The sequence below is a fragment of the Diabrotica virgifera genome, chromosome 4, assembly GCF_917563875.1.
Source record: "Diabrotica virgifera virgifera chromosome 4, PGI_DIABVI_V3a".
NCBI classification, from domain to species: Eukaryota; Metazoa; Arthropoda; class Insecta; order Coleoptera; family Chrysomelidae; genus Diabrotica; species Diabrotica virgifera.
Genome location: NC_065446.1, coordinates 216258031 through 216270467, shown reverse-complemented (window position 1 = coordinate 216270467; position 12437 = coordinate 216258031). Strand labels below are relative to the sequence as shown.

Genomic DNA, 12437 nt, shown 5'->3' with positions numbered 1-12437 from the left:
GCATTTCAAATTATACAGGGTGTCCAGAAACTCTACCCACAAACAAAGACAGGAGATTCCTCAGATAATTTTAAGATAATTTAACTCAATTCACCTAGTCCGATAATGCTTCCTAAGGGCAAAGAGCTAGAGCTCTTTGAAGATGGCGTCTTGTAATTAGTTTTTCCTAAATACCCCCAGAACGCTTCTACTTAGAAAAATAAAAATTGGTACGCGTATTTATCTTCCAAAGATAAATCGATTCCATCTATTGCGAATTTCTAGTACCGGTCATAGGCGTCCGTTTAGGGTAGGGCAACGGTTATTTTATCATATAATTTTTTTGTCTTTCAACTTTTAACCATTTTTGACTCTGGATTATTAAAGTGTGAGGTATTCTAGTACTAAAAGGTACTCTTGCTTTAAGTCCATAGGATGCACCGTTTTCTAGAAAAATCGATTTAAAAATTTTTCGTTTTTTAAATTTCAAAAAAAAAAAATCAAAAAACAACTACATATTTAGAAAAACGAAAACTGGTACGTTTATTTATATTTAAGAGATAAATCGATTTTATTTATTATTAATTATTTTATCGCATAACTTTTTTGTCTGTAATTTTTAAGCATTTTGACACTAAATTAAGAGCTATTCTCAGTGGCGCACCCAGAATTTTCCTCTGGGGGGGTTGGCTTGGGCACCATATTTTTTTGTATTGTGTTTGTGAAAGACAAGTTACATTTTCTATTCTTTGTATATTTTTTATATGCCCTGGGAGGGGTTTTAACCCCCAAAACCTCCCACTGAGTGCACCACTGGCTATTCTAGTACTAAAAGTTACTCTTACCTTAAGTTGGTAAAATACGCCGTTTTTGTTTGAAAAATTTTTTCAATTTTTTTTTCTAATTCAAAAAACGAAAAATTTTCAAATCGTCGGTGTGTCCTACCGACTTAAAACAACAGTACCTTTTAGTACTAGAATACCTTACAAGTTAATAATACAGAGTCAAAAATGCTAAAGACAAAAAAGTTATGTGATAAAATAACCGTTGCCCTACCCAAAACGGACGCGTATGACTGGTACTAGAAATTCGATATGGATGGAATAGATTTATCTCTAGAAGGTTAACATGCGTACCAATTTTCGTTTTTCTAAATAGAAGCGTTCTGGAGGTATTAAAGAAAAACTAATTACAAGACGCCATCTTCAAAGAGCTCTAGCTCCCTTGGGAAGCATTTTCGGACTAGGTGAATTGGGTTAAATCGTCTTAAAATTATCTGAGGAATCTCCTGTCTTCGTTTGTAGGTAGAGTTTCTGGACAACCCGTATATTATTTACTTCATGCTGCAAAGGCGATTGGTGTCGAACAAAAAACTACAGATCAAAGCTATTGTTACGCGATTGACTCTACTATTTTATTTATTTATATCTTTAGGCACTAAGTTTAATTTAAATAAAGGAAGACTTACTTATAATATTTTATTTACATCACTTATTTATTTTAATAACACCAACTAACACATCTAATTTATTTACAACTCAAATTTATGATTTAATTAACTGAACATAATAACTTCGATAACTAATATATACATTTCATTAAATCCGAATCGAGTACAATTATATTACGCGTCGCGGCTTGTTCATTGACTGACTGGCCTGTCCTCGAATTCCGGTCCTATATATACTTCGGCAGCGTTCGCCCCGAATCGCCGTGGAAGATCTGGCGTTTACTCGTAACTTGGAGAAATATCGAGAAGAATTAGGCCGGGTTGTGAGGCGTCACATTGCCCCCTCCTTAAAAGATGGTTTTTTATGGAACCTTGTCGGGACTGGAACTGGATGCTGGTATCTGCAACTGGACCCTCTTTTACAATTCCCAGTTGTATAAAAGTGACAGGGGACGGTCTTCTCTCCGCACCAGTAACTATGCGGATTGCAACAGACTAACACCTGGACCTCGGTGTCTTTAAAAATTTCTTCTACCATATTTCGGATAACTCTCCAGTCTAATTGGCGGCATTCTAACTTTGGCATGGCTAACTTTGGCACGTCGGACTCCAACACGTGCTCTCTCAATTGAATTAATGCATCCCATACATCTTGGTAGGTAGGTTGGTCATGGACAGTGTCTTTTGTTACCAGATAGAATAGGTAACGTGATGCATCTTGGAGTTTCAATGCTTTGCCAGGAGCTGGCAGTTGGCATTGAAGTTCTGCAACTCGACCAAACTTCCTTCGGAAGGCGGATGCCAACCCTCGTGCGTCTTTGATACTGGCCGGGATGGTATGGGCCAGCGAAACACCTGGACCTCGGTGTCTTTAAAAATTTCTTCTACCATATTTCGGATAACTCTCCAGTCTAATTGGCGGCATTCTATCTTTGGCATGGCTAACTTTGGCACGTCGGACTCCAACACGTGCTCTCTCAATTGAATTAATGCATCCCATACATCTTGGTAGGTAGGTTGGTCATGGACAGTGTCTTTTGTTACCAGATAGAATAGGTAACGTGATGCATCTTGGAGTTTCAATGCTTTGCCAGGAGCTGGCAGTTGGCATTGAAGTTCTGCAACTCGACCAAACTTCCTTCGGAAGGCGGATGCCAACCCTCGTGCGTCTTTGATACTGGCCGGGATGGTATGGGCCAGCGAATAGTCATCGGGAAGTGCGAGAAGATCTCGCTTTTCTTCAGTGGTAACACCATGTCTTGCTTTACCGGTACCTCCGTAGGCACCCATGAACTCTTCAAAGGTAAGGTCAGGTATTTCTCGAACTTGGTTGACTTCCACTTCTTCATCTACGTCGTGGTCTCCCTCGTACGGCGCCAACCGGTTATGGTGGACTATCATCGGCTTTCCCCTAGGAATCTTGCTTATTCGGTAGATAACGTCATTGATTTTCTTGACAATGAGGTACGGACCTTCCCAGAACTGCTGCAACTTGGGAGAACAACCTGTTCGCTTCTTTGGATTATAAAGCCAGACTTTGTCGTTCTCCTTGAAACATCCCTTCTCAGCTTGGGTATCGTATCGTTTCTTCATTCGGTCGCTAGCGATCTGAAGATTAGAACGGACCAACTCATGTATATCGTCCATTCTTCTTCGTAATTCATTCACGTAATCCTCACCAGCAACATCTTCTCCAGGTCGACATCCAAACTCTAGATCACAGGGTAGACGCATCTCACGTCCAAATAGGACTTTTGCTGGTGTTTGGCCAGTTGATTCATTAACAGCAGATCTATAGGCCATTGCGAAGAACGGAAGGTACTGGTCCCAGTCTCGTTGATGATTGGACACCATCTTTGTCAAATACTTGCCCACTGTCCTATTCATACGCTCCACCATTCCATCCGATTGCGGGTGATAGGCCGTGGTTCTTGTCTTCTTCATGCCTAGTTTATCACAGATTCCTTGAAATAGATCGCTCTCAAAGTTCCTTCCTTGGTCACTATGGATCTCCAGAGGTACTCCAAATCGGCTGATGCAGTCTTTGATTAACACATCTGCAATAGTGGCGGCCTTCTGGTCTGGAATTGCGTAGATCTCCACCCACTTCGTGAAGTAATCCATTACCACCAACATGTATTTGCATCCATTGTCACTTTCTGGAAATGGCCCGGCAATATCCAAAGCCATTCTTTCAAACGGACTTCCAACATTGTACTGTCTCATAGGAGCCTTTCTTTTCCGGTAGGGTCCGTTACTTGTAGCACAGGTAGTACATTTCTTACACCAGTCCTTCACATCGTCGGAACTATTCATCCAAAAAATCGTTCCCGAATTCTCTGAAGGGTCTTCTTTACACCAAAATGCCCTCCTGATGGACTGTCGTGTAACTGACGAAGTACTTCGGCTACTCTGCTCTTTGGAATCACCAACTGTGTTCTCCTCACTGAACCATCATCATTTTCTATTACTCGTTTAAGCAAGCTGTCTTTCAAGATAAATGAGTCCCACTGGGCCCAATACGTCTTAACTACTGAGCCTAGGCTTGATATTTCTTGCCAAGATGGTCGACGATTTTCTTCTTTCCATTTTCGAATCTTCTGTAAAACTGGATCTTTTTCTTGTTCTTCCTTGATCTTGGTAGGCGTCCACTCGTCGTTGACCACTGTTGTTCTTAGTACTGCTGCTTCCTTTGACTCTGTTTTGTTGCAATGGGAACATTCTGCTGGACACGGTCTTCTAGATAGAGAATCAGCGTTCCTGTGGCTAACACCGGCCCGATGCTCGATCTTGAAATCATATTCTTGAAGTCGTTCAATCCATCTGGCTATCTGACCCTCTGGATTCTTAAACTGCATTAACCATTTAAGGGCGGCATGGTCGGTTCGGATTAGAAACTTCCTTCCGTAGAGGTATTGATAGAAGTGTTCCACTGATTTTACTACTGCTACAAGTTCTCTTCTCGTGACGCAATAATTTCGTTCAGGTTTTGAAAGCACTTTACTAAAATATCCAAGGACTCGTTCCTGTCCTCCTTGGATCTGCGACAGCACTCCTCCAATTCCCACATTGCTTGCATCCCTATCTAAGATGAACTCTCCTTCTGGCAGTGGATACCCTAATATTGGCGCTGTAATTAAATGCCTCTTCAAAGTTTCAAAGGCCGTTTGGCAGTCTCCATCCCAGCAATAATCCCTTGCTTCCTCTGTAAGTCGTGTTAATGGCTTAGCGATATCTGTAAACTTTTTAATGAATCTCCGGTAGTAAGTACATAGTCCCAGAAAACTTCTCACTTGATGTTTATCAGTTGGTTCCGGCCATTCCTTAATGGAATCGATTTTTCCTTTGTCCACGGCCACTCCTTCTTTGCTGACTATATGGCCTAGATAATTGACTTTACTTTGAAATAGCTGGCATTTCTTGGGGTTTAACATTAACTGGGCAGCTTTAAGTCGATTAAAAACGTCTTCTAAATTCTTCAGGTGGTCTTCAAACGTCTCCCCCAAAACGATTATGTCGTCTAAATACACTAGGCACGTCTTCCAAGATAACCCTCTCAACACATTTTCCATAAGCCTCTCAAATGTCGCAGGAGCATTACAGAGTCCGAACGGCATAACGTTGAATTCCCATAATCCAGATCCTGTCGTAAAGGCCGTCTTCTCCTTGTCCACTGGGTCCATTTCTACCTGCCAATATCCAGACTTCAAGTCCAACGTAGAAAACAATTTACTTCCAGCCAATGTGTCCAACGTGTCGTCGATCCGAGGCAGAGGATAACTATCTTTCTTGGTAACATTGTTCAACAAACGGTAGTCCACACAGACCCTCGTAGTTCCATCTTTCTTCTTGACCAGGACCACCGGAGAGACCCATGGGCTCGTAGAAGATTCTATCACCCCGTCTTTCTTCATTTCTTGAACAATCCTTTCAGCTTCCTCTCTCTTCGCCTGTGGTAATCGTCGAGCTGTTTGACGAATTGGCCTAGCGGTACCAGTGTCAATTTTGTGTTTGACAACTGTCGTTCTTCCTGTCTTTCCTCCTTTCGGTACGAATATGTCACGATATTGCCGAAGAAATTCCCTTAATTTCCTTTTTTCCACTTGGTTTAGAGACTGGCCTGCAACTGCAACCATTTGGTCGAACTTGTTGTTGGAATTATCTGATGTTGTCGTCTGACGGATTATGGACGTCACGGGTACACAAGTTCCTACTTTTGTCTCCTTCTTGATGGTCACTGGGTAGTCATTGACATTAATCAATCTCACGGGAATTTCTTTAGCAGAAGTAACCAATTCCTTTCCAATTATGATTCCTCGGCCAACCTCCTCGTCGTGGTTCCATGGCTCCATCATAACAGGCGTTCCTTCTTCTACAGTTCCCTGTAGCCGCGCTGCGATGATCGTTTCACTCCTCGCAGGCACAACTGTATCTTCTTTAATGGCTGCTAGCACAGTTCTGTCATCATGTGGATGAAGAAATACCTCCTCGTTGCCAACTTTGATTACCCTATTCTTAAAATCCAATTGAAATCCATGCAAATTCATTACGTCCATTCCTAATATAACATCTTCGATGTCTGCAACTATGACAGTATGGACGAACTTTTCTGCTCCGATCCCCAGTTGTATCTGGATTTCTCCGTGGATGTTGGCATTTTCACCTGTGGCAGTCCGCAGTCGCAAGCTCGTTGGTAAGAGCTTCTTATGACTGTTTATAACTGACGGTCGTATAATGGTCCTGGTCGCTCCGGTATCCACCAACAATGTATACTTTTTACCATTTATTTCCCCATCCACATATACACTATCTTCACGACATTTCAAAGAAGCTATTAGTATGAGAGGGTCTTTGGAAAAGTTGCGGGTCGAAGCTGCCCCCCTAAGGCCGACCCGTTCTAGTTTTCCTGCTGGTGAGTCTCTTGACTGTTATTGTACCTAGGGTACTTACATGAACTCCGTACGTGTCCCATTTCCCCACAATTCCAGCACCTTATGGTCTTTGTTTTCTTGTATGAAATGCCCTTTATCATATTGACAATCTGGTCCAGTTTGTCTTCATCCTCTTCCTCTTTTACAGTCCTAACTTTACTGTACCCGCCAGAGGCCTGGGTAGCTGATTCGTATTCGAGGGCGGCAGACAAGACATCAACCAGCGTCTTGTGACGAGCTAATCGCAGTGTTCTTTGCATTTCATGATCACGAAGGCCATCAATGAATGTTTGAACAGCCAACTTTTCCATCATGTCTTCGGGAGCTGTTGGATATGCATATCGTACCAACCTGGCAATATCGACCTCGTATTCTTGAAGAGCTTCATCTTTCTTTTGTCTTCGATTTTTAAACTGCGACTGATAGACATGCTCTAAATGTTCGTGCCCGTATCGCATATTCAGTCTCTTTTTAAGCTGCTCGAAGTCATCTGTCTCCTCTACGGCTATGGTCTGGAGGACATCCAAAGCGTCGCCTCGAAGAGCAATAGTGAGGTTTACAGCCTTTTCTTTTTCGGACCATCCGTTCGCTCTGGCCGCCGATTCGAACTGTTTCATGTAGTTGTTCCATGATGACTTTCCGTCGAAATTTGGCACCTTAACACGAGCATGACCCACACTCCCTTCAGCTATCGACCGTGGCTCCAATTTGTATTTGGTTTCATCATCTTTAATGTCTGTTAAGATGGGTTCCATCCCTTTGTCTGCCTTTTCCGTTTCCTCCATTTTCTTATCTATTTCCTTGATCTTTTCTTCAAAAGTAGATTTTATGGACGATATCTTGTCGTCAAAATCCGAAGTGACTTTAGAGATGCTAGCAGAGATCTCGTTAGTCATCTTGCTTTCAAGGGATGAAATATCACCCGAAACTTTCTTCTCTAACGATGCAATGTCTGTCGAAACTTTCAAAACATCCGAGGAAACTTGGGAGATTTCACTAGAAACCTTTTTTTCTAGCGATGTAATGTCTGTCGAAACTTGGAAGATTTCACTAGAAACTTTGTTCTCTAACAATGTAATGTCTGTCGAAACTTTAGAAACATCCGAGGAAACTTGGGAAACATCGGAGGAAACTTTCGAAATCGACGAGATCACAGCAGCATGCTTGTCTTCAAACAAATAGGTTTCTGGATCTTGACCCTCCTCCTGAAGAGCTTTCTTTAAACGTTCGACTAACTCAGCCTTTTTCCCAGTAGAACTCAGATCCCTTTCTTCCAATTCAAGTCTCAGGTCTGCAATTTTTAGCTTACACAAGGTAGACATGATCACACACTTTATTTATTACGATTTATATTTTCTTTATTTTTAAATGATCCACACTCTATTTAAACCGAAAATTTACGTTAAATTTATGTATTTCAAGTATCCTCACTTCTGCACCATTTTGTTACGCGATTGACTCTACTATTTTATTTATTTATATCTTTAGGCACTAAGTTTAATTTAAATAAAGGAAGACTTACTTATAATATTTTATTTACATCACTTATTTATTTTAATAACACCAACTAACACATCTAATTTATTTACAACTCAAATTTATGATTTAATTAACTGAACATAATAACTTCGATAACTAATATATACATTTCATTAAATCCGAATCGAGTACAATTATATTACGCGTCGCGGCTTGTTCATTGACTGACTGGCCTGTCCTCGAATTCCGGTCCTATATATACTTCGGCAGCGTTCGCCCCGAATCGTCGTGGAAGATCTGGCGTTTACTCGTAACTTGGAGAAATATCGAGAAGAATTAGGCCGGGTTGTGAGGCGTCACACTATATCAAAACTAAATCTTCTTTAAGCGTTGTCACATTGATCATCATTCTCTTTGCCTTTATGCACTACACTTATTCATTTAGCATTCTCATTCCCGCCACATGCATTCATTGTTCCTCTTTCTTTCCTCTTAACTGCCCAAAATTCAGTTCACCATCCAAATCTACCATTTTATTTGTAGTAACTCACATCTTTAAATGAACATTCTAACTACTACTGTGTTTTTGTCCTAAAAAGTTTTAAACCTTTTTCTTCAAAAGCTCGTCTCCACTGTTCCAGTTTTTGTTTGCAAGTCGCTTGCACTATATTCTACTAACACTACATCATCATCATACATTAAGCACCAGAGAATCTTACCCTGCAGTTTCGCTGTTATCTGAAACAGCACTCATCAGAATAAATAGGACTAAGCACCGAACACCGGACTCTTCCACATCTGCTCTAACACTAGTTGTTAACCCCTCATGCATGTCTCTCACATTCTTTACATATTCCCCAGGAACTCTTTTCTTACTTATGAACTCTATCATATGCTTTCTTAAAATCAATTAACACCAAGAAACAAAAGCACATATTATGTGCTTTTGTTTCTTTGTCACATTATAGTTGTCTTCTTTGTTACGTTATAGTTGTCACATACATACGTACACAACATACATACACAACATACATTTAAGTCTACAAGAACTTACTGCTTTTCTTTGTAATTATTGTAACTTTACTTCCTACGAAATTCTCTTTAACTCTTATTTTTTTAGGTATCAACCACTGCTGCTCCTCTACGCTCTGCCGGACGGAACTCCAGTAAACACAGATAATGCTCCAAAGCAGATTACCCCATTATTTGCCGACAAGGTAAACAAGAAACCGCCACAATCTGTCATTCGTCGATCTGTAACACCAAGTCCAGAAAAACCCATGATCGGAACTACTCGACGTGCCATAACTCCGAATCCAGATGGTTCAGGGATAAATGGGATAAATCAAAAGCCTCCATTACCCCGACCTTACAATGACTATCAGAATTTAGCGGTGATTCAGAATAACATCTCCCAGTGCCAAGATGTCGATGTAGTCGATGGTTGTGTTACAAGAAAAGATCCAGAATATGTCACCCGAAAATCGTTGGATTTTGGAAAACCTCAAGTACATAGAACACTAAGTAATGGATCCTCATCTGGAATGGAAGGAATTAATATCCCAGACCACCTAAACGTACCTAGAAGACGAGACAGTGGAAATTGGAGTGGTGATCGCAACAGTGCTTCTTCTGCTTCTTCAACAACAATGGAAAATCCTTATCTTTACTTAGTTGGAAAGGTACCAAGCAATGGTGGAAGTGTTCCTGGCAGTCCCACCAGAATCAAGACTGATTACTCTAGTAGTAGCAGTGGAGTATATGATGCAGGATATGATTCTTATTCTTTATCGTCCAATGACAGCTCAACTGTTACTACTTTACAACATTTGATGAAAATGGGACATCTGGCTAAGATACCCGAGGATTACAACAATCTTAGTCTGAATCAGAATTCTCCAAGTTGTGATGTCCTCTGTGACGAAGCAGATGAACTGCTGGTAAAATCTCGCCAATTAGAAGATGAACATGATTTGGTTCTCGCCTTAGCTCTCTGTAATGCAGCTGCTACGAAGGCGCGAGCAGCCATGAATGCCCCATACAATAATCCACAGACATTGACTTTAGCTCGCATGAAGCATAACACATGTATAATGAGAGCCAGAAGCCTTCATAGGAGAATGACTCAAGTACCTAATCCAACAAGCAAAGATGTTCCTCCAGAAATTAGACACACAAGAGAAGGAAGCAGTGGGAGTGGAAGACATTCTAGACAAAATTCTAGAGATAAAAGTAACCACTCACGACAAAATAGCAGAGAACTGCTGGTTCCAGAGAAAGAAAAGCATCAAGCCACCAAAAGCATAGAGATTTATGCTACTCTGCCAAAAAAGAAAGATGCTTTAAAAGCGAAATTATCTAACACCACTGTAGAAGATGAAGAATACATGTTATATGATAAACCTCCTGTTCGAGAATCAAGATCAATATTTTCAAGAAACAAGAATAAAGATCAAAAAGGCAGGGAAAAGCGTTCCCGTAGTGAAGACAGAAATAAATTATCTAGAATAGACTTCTCAATAGCACCAGAGATTATCAATGGTAAGGATACCCTAAAAAAGGCCAAGGAGAAGGAAGAAGATAAGAAAGACAAAGACGGAAAAGCAAAGAAGCAACATAAAATTAGAAGGAAGCTTTTAATGGGAGGATTGATAAAACGCAAAAACAGAAGCATGCCAGATTTGACTGATACCACTTCTGAGGTTGAAACGTCCGCCAAGGCTCCGACTGTCACAGTGGATGATAGTAGCGTAGGCTTAAAAGGTAAATATTCTTATTCTCTTTTATTTTCATTTATTCCATTTATATTTGAATTGGTTTTGTAAAGAACGCAGTCAAAACAGTGTGTAAATTGTGACATTTGTTAGAGTATAACATACATACAATTTTTCCTGAGCTTATATTTCTCAATATTTCTGATGTAACAACTTCTTTTCCCACTTTCTGTTACCATCAATAGGGTCACTTGTCCCATCTAGTTTAAATTATTGGAATATCAAATTACGCTTATCTTGTCTAAGACTATCAGTCGTTTTCCTGTTTTATATTTGCCAAGGAACTACAGTAGACTCTCTCTATAACGAACACGGTATTAACGAGTTTTCGCTTATAATGAGGTAGACTAGATGTCCCATGAAATTCCTATTGAACTATAACACCTCTATAACGCGGCACATTTGGTTATAACGAGGAAAAATGGAATCGAAGAATGTGTTTCTATACCTGTTTTTAGAGCAGTAATAGCTATAAATAAATACCCCAACTGCCTGTATACAGACATGCCCAACATCTGTGTGCCTTTCGAGGTCAGTGCTGTAATAAACTCCACCGCCTGTAATCAACATCCTGTTTATCTATCGACCGATATTGAATATTGTAGAAAATTTACAATTTATGATGGCGAAGCCTCATTATTAAGATCGACCGTCGACACCTAATAAACTACCTAAGAGGCATCAAATCATTTCAGTGGTGAAGAACCTCATTTCGTGAAGAAATGATATAAGAGATATAACGATATAACGACCTGATATAACGAGATCCGCTTTATAACGAGGTAATTAATCCGCCATTTCAATTCTCGTTATAGAGGGGGGTCTACTGTTATAGAGGGAGTTCACTGTATATGTTTTGTAGATGGTAGAAAAAGGGGTCCTTTTGACCCCTCTTTGATTTTTTGTTTATTTAATGATTACATGAAGAGCAGCCTTTTTTGAAGATGAGAAAAATTCCGAGTAACCATATACTCAATCTACAAATTCGATATCGGATGGTAAAATGTTATATCCACTCTATTCTTCTTTATAGTGCCGAAGCTTGGACTGTTAATGTTGACTTAATGAGAAAGCTGGAAGCGTTTGAGATGTGGCTTTTTAGGAGAATTTTGAAAATACCATGGATCGATTAGATTACGAACGAAATGGTGTTGAACAGAATGGGAAGAGACAGAGAACTTTTGACCACCATTAAAAGCAGAAAAACAGCTTATTTGGGGCACATACAGAAACAATACAGAATGTATAGGGCACATACAGAAAAAACCCCAGTAGAAAGAGTGACGCACAAACAAATCCTCGGCATGATAATAAATGAAGTTGAAGAATGGACCAACAACCAGGGGATAAGAGCGTGAATCGCTAAAGTTAGATCCACCTTCAACGGGGATGGGGTCTTCTTCAAGAGGCACATGTTAAAAATTAAGTTAGGTGAACTTACTAAATGACCATCAACAATAATTATAATTCACTCAATTACAGGACAATAGGAAAACATTTTACTTGAACATGACTGATATTTTTATTTTCTATATCCTTGACATTACATTATAACTGTCTATACTGTCAATACATAGAGTACGTACAACTATATAATAATATCTACTTCTAACGTTGTATATTCTAACACTCTCCCTCAACGTGAAAAGTAGATAAGCCAAACAATTTTGGTTTATTTCTAACACTCGTAGAGTAACGCTTAGATTCTTGAACACTATCTTCTTCTCTATTCACTTCTTGATTTTGACTCGCACTTTCTACACTTTCCATATTCTCAGATTTCACAATTTCATTGATACCACTTTTCACTTCTTCGGAGTTTTC

At 39.9% G+C, this 12437-nt stretch overlaps 1 protein-coding gene across 3 annotated transcripts in view; it reads left to right on the top strand.

Annotated features, from left to right (window-relative positions):
* Positions 1–12437, top strand: part of LOC126883291 (uncharacterized) — a 531955-nt gene that overhangs the window by 513618 nt on the left and 5900 nt on the right. For all 3 annotated transcript variants that reach the window (XM_050648642.1, XM_050648644.1, XM_050648643.1), the window contains one exon: positions 8960–10602. In XM_050648642.1, coding sequence (XP_050504599.1) covers positions 8960–10602 — 1643 coding nt within the window. The remainder of the gene's footprint in view (positions 1–8959; positions 10603–12437) is intronic.